General features: G+C 34.4%; 1 protein-coding gene across 4 annotated transcripts in view; it reads right to left on the reverse strand.

Annotated features, from left to right (window-relative positions):
* LRRK2 (leucine rich repeat kinase 2) overlaps positions 1-18,035 on the reverse strand; it is a 146,270-nt gene that overhangs the window by 57,592 nt on the left and 70,643 nt on the right. For all 4 annotated transcript variants that reach the window (XM_057701760.1, XM_057701758.1, XM_057701757.1 and 1 more), the window contains exons 27-35: positions 16,789-16,975; positions 15,492-15,673; positions 12,992-13,221; positions 12,458-12,585; positions 10,859-11,077; positions 7,280-7,481; positions 6,126-6,214; positions 1,244-1,431; positions 227-381 (exon numbers count right to left, since the gene is read on the reverse strand). In XM_057701760.1, coding sequence (XP_057557743.1) covers positions 227-381; positions 1,244-1,431; positions 6,126-6,214; positions 7,280-7,481; positions 10,859-11,077; positions 12,458-12,585; positions 12,992-13,221; positions 15,492-15,673; positions 16,789-16,975 — 1,580 coding nt within the window. The remainder of the gene's footprint in view (positions 1-226; positions 382-1,243; positions 1,432-6,125; positions 6,215-7,279; positions 7,482-10,858; positions 11,078-12,457; positions 12,586-12,991; positions 13,222-15,491; positions 15,674-16,788; positions 16,976-18,035) is intronic.

Genomic DNA, 18,035 nt, shown 5'->3' on the forward strand with positions numbered 1-18,035 from the left:
TAAATGTCTCTAAAATAAGTACACATGGGCTTTGAGGAATTTTCTTCTTAACAAACTGCATGAACTTACATAAGTATATGTCTTTATATGGGCCACTCGGAGGTCTTTTGAGCTTAATTTCTGATTTTCAGCTGCCTTACAAACACACTCTGGGAAAATGACATATTAATTTTAATATGCTTTCCTCCTGACTTCTCTAAATATTAATTCTTCATTAAATACATACCTCTTCCCGAAAGCATGTAAGGTGAAATTTCAAGTAATCGATTGATCAATCTTGACCAAAAGCCCATTGGAAAATAAGGCATTTCATACAGTCGAATGATAATTTCAGAGTTCTCACAATGGGGAAGCTCTATTACAGGCCTGTGGTCAGACAAACTAAAGATAAAAGAAAACTATCATTATACAGTTCATAAAACACCCAACCATGTTGACCAAAGTTCTTTACCAGTTGAAATCAATGAATTGAAGATAAACAGTCTAAGCAACTGCATTTTTTTTACAATGGTCTTTTGCTGCGTGCTCTTCCTACTCAAAATTTAATGGTTATTTAATTAACTCAAATGCATGCTCAGATGTAGCAGATGCATGAAACTTTTTCAGTAATCCTATTTACACTATAAATAAATTATTACATAGACAAGTAAAGGGATTGTATAAAACTTGAAGAAACGCATGTCCTAGAAAAGAAAGCATATCTATTTTTTAGGATTAGTTACCATCCCTCAATCAATGCGATTTGCACTTTTTAATGTCATATTACTTTATAAAATTTCCCAGGTGATTATAAGGCAATAAAAAGAATTTCTACAATACAGGGCTATAACTCAGGCCTCCATCGCATTGCCCATAACCTCTGAAAATTCACAGCCATAAAGTATTTTAAGAGTCTGTTGAAAACTCATTATCTCCCCAGAATCTGCCTAATAACTCTTTCAGTACCATGAAAGGACAGACACACACACACACACACACACATTTCCACTATTAACCTTTCTTAAATAAATCAAGCAGTGCTAAATCAAATAGTAATTTTATACATAAAATCAGTCATTTACTATATCTTTACAATGTCAAATGTAGTGTTTTCATTAAAAGAAAATGTTATACTTCAGTACAAAGTTTACAACAAGAAAAAAATTAGTACATTTATCACAGACCAAAGTTACTTTAACAACTAAAACAATATGATATATGGTGAATTTCCATAGGATAATGAAATTTTTAAGTTTTGGCTTACCTGCTTGGAACCAGCAAATACTCTTCTCCTATTGGCAAGGCAATCTGGAATTTTTCTAAGAGTTTAAAGTACTGTGACATGTAGTTCTTTGGAAATCTCTTTTTCTTTGAAAGAAATTTTTCCACATCTCTACGTGAAATAATTCCCTTAGGATGTTTTGGACAGCCCTCCACTTTCACTGTCAAAATCTGAAAAATTTAAACTTATACATAATCACTAGAATTCATTTTCTGGAAAGTTTTTAATTTAAAGCATTTCTTCTGCTGAGTAAAAATGATTAAAACGATTTTAATGTTGTCAAGTCCAACACAGGAACTAATTTCTCTAGCTAGCAGCTAGGCAGCCTACAAGCCCAGCGGGGCATCTACTCCCCCCGCCCCCCACACACATTCATTAAATTAAGGCAGTGAATTCAGATCAAAAATTATGGAGATCCTCTGAAACCAATGAACTACCAGCCTTCCCCAACTACATTTAACACATCAACCCAGCACCGCACATCCTTATAGTAGTCTCATCAATAATATATTCCTAGGGAACTTATATTCCAGACTGTGTTATCACTACAGGTTTGCAATAGAAATGTTATTTTACATTTATATAGTAGGAGATACCTTCCATCAGTGGGAAGAGAGGCAGCTTAGCACAGTTCAGTGATTCTCAAAGTAACCACTAAATCTTGCTGGACCCCACTCAGTCTGCAGCAGTAGGTCTGGGGTGAGGCTTAAGAATCTGCTTTTTTAACAATTATGATGATTCTAATGTGGAGATCACACTTTGAGCTTTGATCATAATCATAACAAAAATATAAGTTCAGAAGAACTCAAGTTCAAATCCAGGCTCTACTGCCAGTTGTGTGACCTTGGGAAAGATATTTAATTTCTTTACCTACAGTTTCCTTTTCTGTAAAATGAGATAAGTGACTGTCTCCTAGGTTGCCATGACAGCAAAAGAGGATAACACACACAAAACTTGCAGAACACATACGACAGTTTTTAGCAAATAGTAAGCCCTCATATGTTAGCCATTACTATCTGCATACTCCTATACATTTTACTTGGCCAAATTAATTTTAAAAAGAGATTTGTGCTTAATTTTCTTTAGTAGATCTATAATGTTTAAGGGATACTTAAATAAGAACAAACGTTTTTTACTTTGTCGTGTAACTGGGTAAAATACTGGATTGTAAAATCCTTAGGCCCAAGGGCTTGTCCCACTCAACACTATATTTCTATTTTGTACGTATAATGTTACTGAATCAATGAATGCATGATTGGTTGAACATAATGGTATCTAATGCAATGTACAACAGGTCATTAAATAATAAAAACTATAATTTGGGACTTCTTCCATATTGTATAGTTTAGAGTGCAAACTTCTCTTACAATTTAGGTAGTGCGGAAAACTGCTGCTTTAGCGTTTTTAAAGTTGCTAAGACCTTGTCTGAGGACTCACCTCTATCCCCAACGATACTTTATATTTTCTTTGTAGCACTCTGTACCATCTAACATGTTAAGTATCCATATTTCCGGTTATTTCCTTTAATCTGAACGTCAACTCTGTGAATGCAGGAACCTTGTTTTATCTACTGCGACAGTCCCAGCACCAGAACAGCATCCGGAACATTGCTAGGTGCTGAATAAGTATTGCTGAGTGTGTGAATTGGAGGGAAATAAAGCTTGGAGCATTTTATCCTAGGGTTACGTTTATAGGCACTGGAGTCAACCACTTGGTTTGAAATACTAATTCTAATTCTCCCTGAATATGTAACTTTGGATACATTATTTAACCTCTCTGTCCATCAATCTTTTCATCTTCAAGATGGGCACTAATAAAGTACCATTTAAAAGAGTTGTTTGAGAATTAAATGAGATAATCTCTGACAAGCATAGTATTATATACTTATTCTACTTTATTTTACTTAGACAAACTGATTTTAAAACAGAAGTTTGTGCTTGATTTTTTTTAGTAGATCTATGATGCGCCACCACTATTTGCAGCAGATAATTTCCAAAGATGGACACATTAATTTTTTCTCTCCCTACATATGTGGGCTGTTTAATCCTTCAAGATATAGAATCCATCCATTTCCCCTTAAATCTGAATAAGACTTGTGGTTGCTCTGGTCACTAGAATGCGGCAGAGCTGACATTTCACCAGTTCTGGGCCTGGCCTTTAAGAGGTCTAGGCATATATGAGAGGTCACGAAGAGGAGCCCCAACAAACCAAAAATGGGAGTGCACCCTTCTTGGGCTCTCCAGCCTGGCTCGATGAGGAAGCCAAGTGAATGACCCCTGCCAATGCCACATGAAGCAGAACTGCTTGGCTGAACCTGTCAACCCACAAAATAGTGAGAAAAATAAACTGTAGATGTTTTACTCCAAGTTTACTTGTGCACTCTAGGTTCTGGGTATTTTGTTACATAGCAATAAAAAACAGAAACCTTAACTTTATCACCGTTAAAAGACCTCTTATTATTCCTTCAGCCTGGTAACTTCTAAAGCTAACTTATGCCCTTGTGCAAGGAAAGAGAATTTTCCAAATTTCTTACACAACTTTTTATCAAGATTACACTGGCATGCAAGCTTTATAATACTCTGCCTAATTAATCCAATAAGTCCCTTTCACATCTCTTTTATCATATAGTTAAATGAGTTTTGCAGACTTTCCTGTGTGCTGATGGAAACTTCTTTAATAAGGTTAGTGACCCAAAGCTCAGGGCACAGAGAGGGTAGTGGGCTCATTAGAGCTTCTACATCATGAAATTATTTCTGCCCCTGCCCTGATGATTGATGGAGGTGAATACCCCTATTTATTTCTGCTGATTTGGGGTCAGGCAAGTCATTCTCATTTTCACTTGATTACTTACAGCTTTCATTCTCTTTAAACCTTAGTAAAAAAAGATATATTTCAATCTATCAGCATAAATAAAAATGATGGCATTTATTTTTTCCATTAATAAGAAATTTAAATTATCATTTTACTGACCCTTTAGGTCTATATTTCAATATAACTTGAGCTGTTCAAATTCTTGACAATTTTCAATTAAATTAACATGTTTATAGTATAACTAACAGTATAACTATGTTAATGAGATGAAATTTCATGTAGTTTCAACTTAACTACTCCCAGGTATCTTCAGGGATTTTATTGCATCATAGTAGAAATTTGCTTCTGTTAAAAGGCAGTGATTCTGATGGAAACCACTTTGTTATTCTATTGAATAAGATGTACCCACTCTAATATTACCTGCATGTATGCAACTTTAAATATTCCCAATTCACATGGAACCACATCACTTTTTGGTGCAACTTTAGCCCTTTCTTGACTTGACCGAGTTCAGTTATTTTCTGATAGAGTGTGCCACCTAGGACAACGAATCTTCAGGGTATAATTAAAACTCCCTTTTCTACACAGAATGCATATACTTACACATATTTTTTTTTATTTAGCTCCATACCTGGCACACTTTCCAAAACTAGATGAATACATCTTTACAGTTTTGAAGCTTTTTTTATCATTTCCTAAAATAGTAAGTCTTGAATAACCAAACAGGTCAAATATAAACGTTCACTAAAATTTACTGCTCCCTTATACCGAACTAGGGAGGCAACGTAGAAGATAATATTGTTATTATCCTTATTTTACAAGTGAAGAACAAAGACTTAAAACATTAAGAAATGTCAAAGTCCGTAAGGATTTAGGAGAGATGTGAACACAGGTCACGCTAACTCTAGACCTTGTGCTATACTCTCCAGAGCTTGACCACTATACTTTCCTGGCTCCATTCTCATTAAGGAGATGAATAAAATCACACTTAACATGGCATATGTGCAGAAGGATGAAAACCTACTTTAAAAATATCTACCAGAATAGTAAATATCTTTACTTTTCCTTAGATGAAATTTAGGAACTATCATTCAAGATTATCTGAGGGAATTTAATTACTATTATGGTTGATGAGAAGAGAGATTTCTAACATAAAAAATATAATCATTCCAGTGACTTAAAAAATTATACTTTTAAACAAAATAGCCACCAGTGAGTGCACATGCTGGAGACGCTGATGCAGTTGTTCTCACCCAGGGTGGTTTTGTAAAATATCACCCTAAAATATTTGGCAATGTCTGGGCATGTTTTTGCTTGTCAGACTGGGAAGGTACTACTGGCATCTAGAGGGTAGAGGCCAAAGATGCCGCTATCATCCTACAATGTACAATAAAGAATTATCTGGCCCAAAATGTCAATAGACACTGAGGAAGCCTGAGCTAGTGTGTTCCGTTTGAGTGGTTTTCTGTGACAAATCTATAGAGGTGGCTTATGACAGCTAACTAATATAAACTCATTGGGAACTGTTATCGGGAGAAGAAATAATTTTCCATGTGAAACAGAAATAGAGAAAAGACAGCCATAACTACCACTATTCAAAATTTTCAAAACTGTAAGCATTTAGAGCTTACATTCCACTGAAGAGTCAAAATTCCCCTCCAAGTTGTCTAGACAGAGGTTTCAGAGGCTCAGCAACCCAATTTTCATATATGTATTTATCCCAAAGATTTTCACAAAGCTTTCAGTCAACTGACTACATCAATAACCAAACCAAAGCTAGCATCAGGATCTAGAAAAGTACTACCAAATACAGCAGTACAAACACCTTTCTGTGACTTGAAAACAAAGATGTTAAAGTAAATTCTAGGATGTCTTTTCTTCCATGAAGTTCTTTTTCATGCAGTCTTCTACACAAACTGTTCTATAGTTTTCTATATTCACAGTAGTTTCTACCTTAACTGCAACACAAACTCTATAAAACTCAATGCTCTAGGTGTCACTTGTATTTTTCTTCAATCATTATCCCCAGGCCACAAAAATATAACACACCAACCTGTGCCATGACTTTACAAAGCCACCTGGGTTCCACAAAATATAAGTCACTTAATTGCAGTGCTGGGTCTTGAAAATGAAGAAGGACCCCTGGAGTAAAAACCAAGAGTGAAACATGGAATTTAGAATATGCAAATATCAAACAAGGGGCTTTAGAAAGAGTCTAGTCCAACCTCCTCATTTTACAGATGAGGAAACTTCAACATTGATAGTGGAAGAGCAGAGACCAGAATCCAGGCATCCTAGTTCGCAAGCTCTGAAGTCCAAAGATTATTTTAAAAAGTTATCTTTTAAACTATATTAAATGATCATGTGTAAGCATATCTAAAACAAAGCTATACACTGCAGAGCATTTATTTAGAAATAAATAGAAATTCATAAATATTTTTGGCTTTCTAATTACATACTACAAAGACACATCTTATTTTCAAATACAGGTAAGAAACACAAAATATCAAAGGAAGCTACCGGTTTAAGAACGATGGGGAAGTGAATTGATCAAATTAAATCCACACGAAGATTATTTCTCATACAACAGAAACTGGGGATCAAAAGCAACTTTCCAGCCACTTACCCCAGCACTACAAATCAATGCACACATTTCTAGCAAGGGTATACTGATCAAGGACACGATTAGCACCGCAGCCTGTCTGAGAGTTTCCATCTGTGAGGTCATGCTGACAGCCAGTGACGCCACAGAGCAGGACCTGCCACTCAACAGCTGCACCATCTCAGGCAACCACTGATTCTCCAAGTGCCACGTTAACCCATCCCAACAGTAATTCTCCTTTACAGTGTACAAATGGCCTCTGCATACACTAAATTCACTTGATGCTATGAAGAATACAGCTTGTGCTTAGGGTCTCACAGCTCCTCAATAGTACAATCAGGTCCTACCACCCATATTTTAACTCCTGCTCAGAGACGTTTTCCACTGCTGCCCTTAGATAATTACTAAATTTTTCTCTGATGACATAATACATGATTCAACATCAATGCACATGATGATCTTTCACAAAGAAAAAAAAAATCAGTTACCTATTAAAGAATTTTGTCAATATTCTATTAAATTTTAAACGTAAATTCTCTACAGGGTTCAGGCACATGTTCACAAATTACTACAGCAGAGCTTTGGAAAATATGCAATAAGCAAACCTGATTCATTTAGGAAGTGAACTGCATGAGGAAGCTCATTTTCATCTAACTGCAGCTGATGTTCTTTCACAAGTTGTAATAATCGTTTCCGGTCAATTACAGGAAATTCAATTGGCACATTTTTACGCTCCGATAAAATGATTTTCTCAAGTTCTACATAGAAGTCAGGAATCAGCTGCCCAACAACAGGCTGATCTCGGATCTATGAAATTACAAATGACAAGCTGTAAAAATCCATTTTATTCATTGATTTGTCAGTGGTTGGCAAATTCTGTACTAATCATCCAGAATTCTACTTTTTAATAAATTCAAAATGTAATGTAAAACCGATTAAATTGTGAGAAATAAATAAGATGATCTTAAAAGAAGAAAAATATGAACACAGAAGCCAATTTGGAAAGAACTACCCAATAATATTGTATGGAAATATTTATCTAGCTATTCAGAAAATCCATGGCAAAATCCAGGATAAATTATTAACCGTAAATAAAGGACTTTCTGTTTTCTAAGACATTAACCTTACATGCAATAGATACGCTAGCATAAGAAGTCAGTAAGTATTGTAAGAGCTTTTGGACCTTAAATTATATGAAAATATCCACACCCCAAGGTAAAACTAAATTTTGTTCTTGTTATTTGCAAAATGTTATATTAGTGCAATGTACTTATCAACAGTGAAGTCTGGAGATAGACATAAAATTTCCCCACTCAAGCTATGCTTTTTCATGGAAACTTGAACCTGGAAAAATAAAAAATTTTCTAAACGCCAATGATTTTGATATGAGAGGATCATTTGGAGTCAGTTTCACTTAGAATCTAATAACTGTGTGCTACTCGAGAGATACAGAAAATAAAAATTTTTAAAGAACGACCTTAAAGTGATAGTTTCTATAATAAAAATCTTTTCCAAATCTTTTTTTTCTTAAAAATCTAATTTTAAACAGAAACACAGCTCTAACAATAGTAACTAAAATGCCTTTGAGAACCACCAGGTGGCAAACTCTCCCCATTTCTCAACCTACGAATATATTCTTGTGTATTCTTTTTACCTGACGATAACTAACAGAACTCCTCCTTGAATTCTTCAACTTATTACAAATATAAATTGGGTTTTATTACACACACACACACACACACATACACACACACAAACCTTAACTTGCTCTTTTTCTACTTTAAAATAGAATCTTAAGGAACCTGATTTACAGCAGCTGTAACCATTACTTACATATTCACCTCCAAACATTCAAGATTGTCTTGATGTACCCTTTGACCAGAAAATTAAACATAATTTCACTAACCCCCACTTTTCATATTCCCTCTCTTCATCATTTATAAAATAAGATAAAACAGAACTTCAGACTGAAGTTTATGTTTTAACCCAAGAAGGGAAACCTACCTATAAAAGTAAACACGAGGTTCTCACAGAAAGCAATCAAGTAACAAAGGGACGAGCTTTACAAGGGCTGGATAACAGGGCCAGCAAAAGATCCCACTCTGCTAAGGGGCTGGACAACACTGAGAGGGATATTTTGGCACTGAATTCTGTTTTGTCCTACTTCTTTTAAGCTTTATTATCAGGTCACCAAGAGCCAGAAACAAAAAACTTTTATTCTAAAGTCTGCACAGACACACGTTAATAAGGGTGAGAAAGGGAAAGATTAGAAAAGAGCCAAGGTAAAAGGAAAAGATGAAAAACAAATGAAAGGACAAACAAAAAACGATTTCTAATAGATTAAAAGCTGTTGTTTGAATACAGGTTGAAGCACCTCAGGAAGGAAAGAATATTGAAGTTCTGGCAGGCTTACTGTTTTGGGGTCATCTGAGTCACTATTTTGCAAAGCAATCAAAGGGATTTTCACACCAATACACCACAATGATGTATCCATTAGCGGTATATACCTTTCTTCAAATAATACTGCCATTTCTCAAAGCATCTGTTTTACTTCCTTATCTGGTGTTGCCTTCAGAGTTCATGTACAAGTGCAGAAAGAAAACTGGTCTTATTGATTGATACTGATAACTTGCTACTAGCCTAAAGCAGTACCAGTCCAGCTTAATGAATCAACCGCTTTATCCACAGACTTTGCTTCAACTAAATTCAGCCTTTCTCAAAATAAATTCACCCTCCAAGCATTTTTAAACCATGATAAATGCTGTAACATCAGTGATAAAAAGAGAAGCTATTAAAATAGTATAAGTAACAACAAAGTTCTATAAGCACAGGTATAGTCTGAAAAGAAAACTCCCTGGGTAAAGAGAAAATTTAATCGGATATATTAATTTTGTATATTTGTTTCTTAAAAGTCATATGACTCTTTAATCATATGTCCCACAAAGTAGTAAGAAAATCCACAAGTAAATGATATTTCACTCTTCTTACATAAAACGCCACTGATCCATCATTTATAAAAGCTTTTAGTGACTGGGATAAATGTGCTGAAAGATACAAACGTGCAAATTCTCTCCCTGGGCACCACAAAGGCCAGCACATTTATAAACGGCTTATTAGGTTTTGGATAGGAGCATAACCTGTGGAAATGCAACAGAACTAAGCTAAGTGTCCGACACGTTATAACCAAGGTGACCATATAATTTATCATCCAAAGTGGAATGTTTCTGAGAATACAGTGGGACACAGTAATAATTATGCTGGGACCGTTCCAGGCAAAACAGGACCTTTGTTACAAGCCATGGCCTTGATCATTAGTGCTAATGAGCTAACCCAACAGAGACTAATAGTGAAATCCACCACTGTGTTTGTCATACTGAACTATTCAGGGTGTTTCTCAGCACAGTTCACACCATGCTGTCAGTAGAACCCACGTAAAATTTCTCTCTCTTGCAAGTATTAAAAACAAGTCTTCTCACACTTAACCAATTTATTTGTGTTTTATGAACTCTATGAATTACATTTGTCTTATGAGAAGAAAACTGTGGACATCAAAAACATAATTCCTAAATGAAACACACAGTATGTATGAACTAGAAAATTGCTTAGTCATTGTTGAAAATCAAATTAGCGACCTTGGTGACCAGATGAAAGAACCTTCTCCCAATCTTGAGAAAAAAATATTTGGAAGGGGAATCACAGTGACAAGAGACATGAAGGAATAACAAAGAAGATCAAGGTAAATATACAATAGGATCTCCAAAAGAAAGAAGCAGATGGAGAAACAACAGTCAGAGGAAAATTCAAGAAAAATAACCCCAAGACCCTGACATCCATCTTTATCCTTTTGATTGAATCACCACTACAGGAAGTTGAGAGAGAAAGAGCATCAGAAACATGTCCTCAGATTCTCTCAGAAATATTCTCTCAGCCTCTCAGACATCCTCTTAGTTTCTCTCAGGATCCTCAAATTATTTTCATTCCCATTCCTATGAGTTTGAAATGAAGTACAGCACAAATAATTTTAAAATTGAAAGTACTTTAGTAATGCTAACAGCTCTGAGAAAACCCCCACAATTTTAAGATAGCTGTTCTCATCTCAAGACTTCTGACATTTCTTAGCAGTTGCACAACATGAGAATTAATAAAGTTATCTATTACCTAGAGTAGGCAATGAACCATGTTACCTTGAAATTGAGGCTCTCATTTATGATGGTTTTCCGAAGTTTTGCCAAAGCATCAGATTCCTCTGTGGCATTTACAAAGTGGTAATCCCTTATTGCAGGAAACCCTCGTTTGTTCAAGAGTTCTTTGGTAATTTTACTGATGCAGGCTTTGCGCTGCTTCTCATCAGAAACATCCAAATGTGTGCCAACAAGAATCACAGGGGAAGAAGAAGCACGAGCCTACGGGGAAAGATACAAAATACTCTTGTGTTTGTTTTAAAATCAAGATTGCTTCCATTTCCATTCATAATCACTTTCTTTACAAAATTCACTTGAGTGGAAATGAGAACCAAAAGACTTCAAGAAGAAAATAACAACTGTCTTTCCTTCCTTAAACCGAAGAAAAAATTTAACCTTAAGAAATTTTTAAAAGTCTATTTTATGCCACTTCTTAATCCAATTATTACCACTTTTCAGGTGGCCTATGTAACAGTGATAGTGTATTTTTCTTTTCCTTTTTCAGTGCCTTTAAATGGGTTATTCTCTAAGTGTGCTTTGAACTTTTAAACAAAATAGCATTTAATAACCCCCAAATTATATCAGAGTAATACAATTTGTTTTATATTTTCTCTTCCTTATCTGCAAATTCAATCTCCTTAATTCATATTAAATTCATTCAATGTGGAGTCTACAAAGAAAAAAAAAAAACCACTAAAGCAAGTATTATTGCAACTACAATATTTGCTCACTTTGGCTAGCTATAATAAAGTCCAAAAAAAGGGAGTTAAAAAAATTACCAAAATGACAAAACTAGCTTGATGGAGCCAAAATAAACACCAAAATTTCCTGACAAATCTTTTTAAGGGATTGCTTCACAGAAGAGCCCACTGGAGCATCATTCAAAGACCATTCACTCTTACTTTAATCTCGATTCTAAAAAATCATATACATTTGAAACCATATATATATATACAAAGGAACAGCTGACACTATAACAGCAAGAGACAAATTGGAAAAACTACAAAAATCCAAATATACTATTAATCTGGGACCACATAAAACTGTAAGATCTGAAGGACTTCACACTAAACTGCCTCTGAGGACATAGTTAGTGATGTACAGACTGCTTTTTTTACTATGGTTTATTTTAAATTAGGGAAGTTCATATTACACTTAAGAAATAATATCAGGGAGTTCCCTGGTGGCCTAGTGGTTACAATTCTGGGCTTTCACCGACGTGGCCTGGTTTCAATCCCTGGTCAGGGAACAGAGATCCCATAAGCCACACAGCACGGCCAAAAAACCCCCCAAAACACAAAAAAGCAAAAAACAAAAATGAAATAATATAAAAAAAAATTTAACATGTATAGTCTCAATTTTTATAGCTTAAAAGGGTTTCAAGCTTCTATAACTTCCACTAATACAGACACACTATTTTCATGTCACAACTTAATTACTGTTAAAATTTCCCAATTCAAAATTTTAGTGCTTCTAACTTCCTTTTAAAAAATTATCTGAAGAGACTGTTTGAAGCAATTGTTTGCCCCCAAATAAATTACCTTACATACCAAAAAAATCCCAAGAATTATTTTCTATTTTCAAATGATTAGAACAGATCACCTTTATATTGAAGAGCCAAGGCTTCATGGCATCAACTTCAGCTTGCCCTTTGCTGAGGTCATAGACAGCAAGATACAGGGCTCGTGGGGTCATAAAGTGGGGATGAGTGCTGTAGAATTCCTCACGACCTAAATAAAGATTAGAGAATATACTGCCTTCCAGAAAACAGGCAAGCATCCTTCATCTTCTTCAAAAACAAAATTAAGTGATACTATCCACTATTTAGCATCCAAAAAGAAAGAAAAACAATCAAAAGATAATGGTTACAAGACTACACTAGGTTTTTACTAGGGATTGACAACGTTTCACATGTGTGTCAGCTGCTTAGCTTCAGCTGGCAAGTACTCATTTCTAACACTTCCTTCCATGGCTTCTCCATTCTGGTGGCAAGGGTAGAATCAGGAGAAATAAATGGCTTTGGAATATTTCCATAGGATCCACCAGGCCTCTCTGCAGTATTGAAACAGAAAACTCAGTTTTTAAATCCCTGTTTTAAAAAGATGTGTGAATAAAAATTTCCAGGAAAATACATACCTGCAAAATCCCACACGTTTAGAATGAGGTCTTTCTTCCCTTTGCCTCTTATTTGGATGGGCCAGTCTTTCACATCTATGCCAACTGTGGCACTCTGCATCCCAAGATCTGATTTCTTGATTTTCATTAGCTGCTGCAATAAGGTGGTTTTACCACTCTCGGTATTTCCCACAATCATAAGTTTCATTCGGTTATAGGGCACAGCCTTTTTTAACCGCTGTTGAAGAAACCTGGTATTTGAAAAACGACAATAAAATAATAAACTGCTTAACAGCATACTTACCATACAGGTGAATTCTTATGCATCGAGTTATTTTAAATATCAAACTGTTCTAAAATACAGCATGCAAAAGAGTGCATAGCTCATAACTAATAATGCAAGTGTCTCTCAATGCACTGTTAATGCCTACCTTTTGTTAGTGATGGTGTAGTTGATAATGATTGGCGGCATTATCAAATATAATAACACTCTGCCACCAAAAATAATCAAAATGTCAAAATAATCAAAATGTCAAAATATGTTTGTGATACTCATTAGAATTTTATACACACACACACATTTCTTTAAATAACACAAATAAAACCCTGAAGGTTATAAAGTATAAACTTTTACAAAGGCCATCGCATAAAGAATCAAGGTAGAGTATATAAGCATACTGCTATACTAAACTTTGATAATGAGGTCATATTTGGTACATTATATATGTGTATGTGTATATGTATATTCATGTATGGCATACAAAATGTATATATTCATACATGCATATATATAATGTAAATGGAAAGGGAGAGTATATTGGTTAAATTATAAATTGATACATATAAATGATTATACCATCAGCAGATAATGTTGCTATTCCTAATAATCTTAATGCAAAAATAACTGAAACTAACTAGAAGTGCTACAGGTAGCTAGCAACACCACCTTTAAATTAATAGTACTTTTAAATGTCCTCAAAAATAAAATGGATATAGAAAGATATATTTTAACTATGTTAAAATGTTGCCACAGTTTAAAATTAGAAAACTAAATCATAAGTGAATCTTAGGGAATATTGACTGATTCATTCTCATAACTAATAGGACTCTGACCAACATTCCTGATGATCTGAACAAAAAGCATCACTATTTTCTTGAATTATTTGATGTTCTAGAAAACAAGACCTGACAGATCAGATCTGCTGTTATTGAAATCAGTCATTTTCTCACATACAACCTATGGTCTGTTTTCATCATGAATCAACAGGAAAATCAATGGTCCAAATATCTATTTATTAAGAATTTACTCTTTGTCATTCTTTAAAAAAGCCAATGAGGACTACACTTTCTAAACTACTCCAGGTCTACGTTCTCTCCAAAAATGTTAAACACGTTTAAAAATACTTAGTTAACAGTAGCTTGATAATATAGCATAATATATGGAAAACCAGTTCTACTAAATGTTTAGTAAGAATTGAACAAATTTTTTTATGAACATCTTTTCCAGTTTCAGGAAGGAAAATCATGGGAAATAATTATGTAGGATGAGGGGTAGCCATGTTTATTTACCATAGCTGGTGACAACCTTTTTTTTTTTTTTTCCAAATTAAATCATGCTCAGGAGAACAAAACAATAAATCTTTGCTCATAAAAAAAGAGACAAAAAAGTTAAATATAAATTAAGAAAATTTAAGGAAGAGAATTAGGTAACTGTAGTTTACTGGTAATGCAACAATTATTAATTGTATGCCAGACTTTGTGTTCGGATGCCAAGAATGAAACAGTGAGTAAATGCAGCCATGGTCCCTGACTTAGTGGATATTACAGGCACATCAAGGATACATTGAGAGGTGATAACTGAGCTGAAACCTGTAAGATAAATATAGATAGGAATAGTTTTGTGGAAATAAAAACAAATGATTTTGTGGGTAGGTAACAATAAGACTAATGTGCTCAAAGAGTAACAAAGAGTGGAATAAAGTTCGTTATTAAAGATATTTGAAGTTCATAAAGTATAAAACCAGAATCAGTGATACCTGGAAGTTTTGGTGGTTTCAAAAATGATAAAGTTGAGTAGATTAGCAGCTTCACAGGCAAAATGGATATAATTTTATATCTTTTAAGTAACTATAATGCTTCAAGATGTAATAGACATGATAAAATGTGCTATATGAAATGCAGCTTGAGAAGTTATTATATTATGCTTTATTTCATTAGATTGTATAACTGGTAACAAGAGACCAAATAGTAATAATTTCCTTTTAGAGTCCATTTCTGCTGAAAAGCATGGTAAGGAGAAGCCATTCTCTCAACCTTAACCTGGCTAGGAGGCAATGAAAAACTCTGCAGTGCCGCCAAACAAACCCATTCATTAAATAAAAGGCAAATGAGATATCAAATGTATAGTTAGATGGTACTATCCATTTTTTTCCTAAACTGTAACTAGATATCCATCGAAGTCACAGAGAAAGGACATCTGAAATAAATTTAATAAGAATAAATGGAAATAAAATTATCTAACCTTATGATGTCTTTGGCTTTACATCCTATGTGTTTAAAATCAAAATTAAGATGCAGTTCATCCAAAGGAAGGTCCCATATTTTGCTTAATTTCCCCATTTCATTGGGAAAGGATCTCAGTTCCAAGTTGTAACTAACATCAAGAGATGTCAGATTTTCAAGACAGCCAATCTCAGGAGGAATCTTAATGAAATAAAAAAGGGTAAATCCTGTTGGTGGGAAGGAAGAGATGTGTGCGGCCAATAAACAAGATGCTAATAGGAAACAAGAGAAGTTCCGAGATCCCATCAGCAACTTGCACATTTCAACAGAGGTCTAAAACTTTCCAAAGGCTTTGTCATAGTTTTCATTACAAATGTTTGAAAACATACATATAAAGGACTTAGGCCAATCTGTGTTATTTGTTTATAATCTTTAAAAACCCATTCTTCCTTGGTAACACATTTCATCGCTTCACAACACTGAAAGTAAAGAAGCTCTTTATATGTATCCAAATCCAGTCATCTGGGGCTTCAGTCTGTTCCCTCACACTATGTTCTTTAGTTCAGTAAAACTAAAGATCTGATCACCATAAACTTATATACAACTGAATGTTCTTAAAATACAACTAAATGTTTATACCTTACATGGCATAATCATTGGAATTTTTTTCTGTTCCAAATTTTTAAGCAATATTCATTACTTTTATAACAGTAAACATTAATTTGCCACACAAAAAAAGTCAGGTACCCCTAAATATTCACAGTTATCCTGAACCTCATGGTTTCAGACACTTTAACTCTTTTTGGCTTTTATAGGCAATAGACTTGAACTTGGCAAAAGAAAAATATCTTTTCTGGGACAAACGGATAATCAATTTCAGATTTATAACAGAGACTGGTCCATTTGGGTGAGGGGTAGCACGGTGGAGGAATGCACGAATTTAAGAATGTGGAAAAGAATGTCAACTGAAAAATACAGACTATATATGCCCTGGCGACAACTTAACAAACGCGGCGTGTCTGAAAGTCTGTTAACAGATTAGAGATTTTGTGATAAATTGACACACTTAAAGCATTACACACATTCATAATTAAACATATACAGAGATATTCAAACTAAAATAGAGCACAAAAAGTGATTTTTTAAGGAAATTAAGCATTGTTAATATACCCATTTACCTCAAGGTAGGATTAGATCTTATTCAAAAAGCAAACAATATCAACAGATTCTGAAAAGATAATTTGTGATAATGCAAATTACAAAAGCACATTTTCAAATTGGCAATAATTTTAAACAAATAACGATGACCTCTTTACCTCTTTCAGTTTATTATGAGAAAGATGTAGTTTCTCTACTCTAGACCATGCATATGCTTTTTCACTCAAATCCAAGACACTGATCTGATTACGACTAAACAAGAGTTCCCTTAAGTTCAAAGATCTCCAGTGCACAGGACCTGGTAGATATTGAATATCATTGCTGCTCATATCTAAGGACCGCAAGCTGAAACAATACAATGTTGAGATAAAAATCAAATGAGTATTTCCAAAATACATGAAATATCACAAGCAATTTTCACCCGAGTGAGAAGAAGATACAACTTTTTTTTTTAAGTTGGGGTATAGTTGCTTTACAATGTTGTGTATATATAGGCTAGGGAAAAAGAAGGCATGACTCAAAAGGAACTTTTAAAAAAGGACCAATGAATACAAAATTGAGGCCTAATTTCCCTACTTCAGAAACATAAAAATGTTGATCAGAATGAAAGACCAACTGTTCTACAAACCCTTAGGATGCATGACATTTCATAATTAACAAAGGCAAAAACAGTCATTAAAATTCCTGCCTTCTATACAAGATTTACAAATATGTAGCCTCATTTCTCTGTTCAATTTCACTCATACCTGGAGGGATTCTTCAGAGGTTGGGTCCTCAAGTTTATTATCACTTTTACCAGCTTGTCTCAGTGTGAAAAATATCGTAACATTGAGCATGATGTCTTGTATATAGTTGGCCCTCAATGTAAATTTGTTGCTTTCAGGCAGGAATAACTACCCAAAGTTTGCAGGAAATAGCAGAAAAACACATCACATGTAAGTGTACATGCGTAGGAAGAACAAAGATAGCGGTTGTGATGTATCTGACTATGTACAAGGTTGCCTGGACTTTTACTACTATATATTGATCCCTTTCATCCAGCATACTTCATCCAGATGAATTAATTCTAAGCTCAAATAGCTGTACTGCCTTCTAGACCAAGATTCAGATCTGCAGAGCAACATTTTTGCTCTAATTTTTAAATGATACAAGATTTTCCCCTAGTTACCTTATAAAAATGTTGAAAACAAAAAAATTAATTTAACTATATTCATGATAAGACATGTATGTCTAACAAACACTGCAACAGAGACAAAGTTGAGGACCATCAGGTCGTTCAAAGGCAGTGTCTCAGCTTTAAGACTAAGCCTGGAGACTGAAGCTGGCCAATTGCATGCTCATGTGTGAAACAAAAGAATAAATTTTAAAAATTACATACAAAGCACTGAAAGGTATACCTGAAGAT

Source organism: Hippopotamus amphibius, chromosome 12 (assembly GCF_030028045.1).
Source record: "Hippopotamus amphibius kiboko isolate mHipAmp2 chromosome 12, mHipAmp2.hap2, whole genome shotgun sequence".
Lineage (NCBI taxonomy): Eukaryota > Metazoa > Chordata > Mammalia > Artiodactyla > Hippopotamidae > Hippopotamus > Hippopotamus amphibius.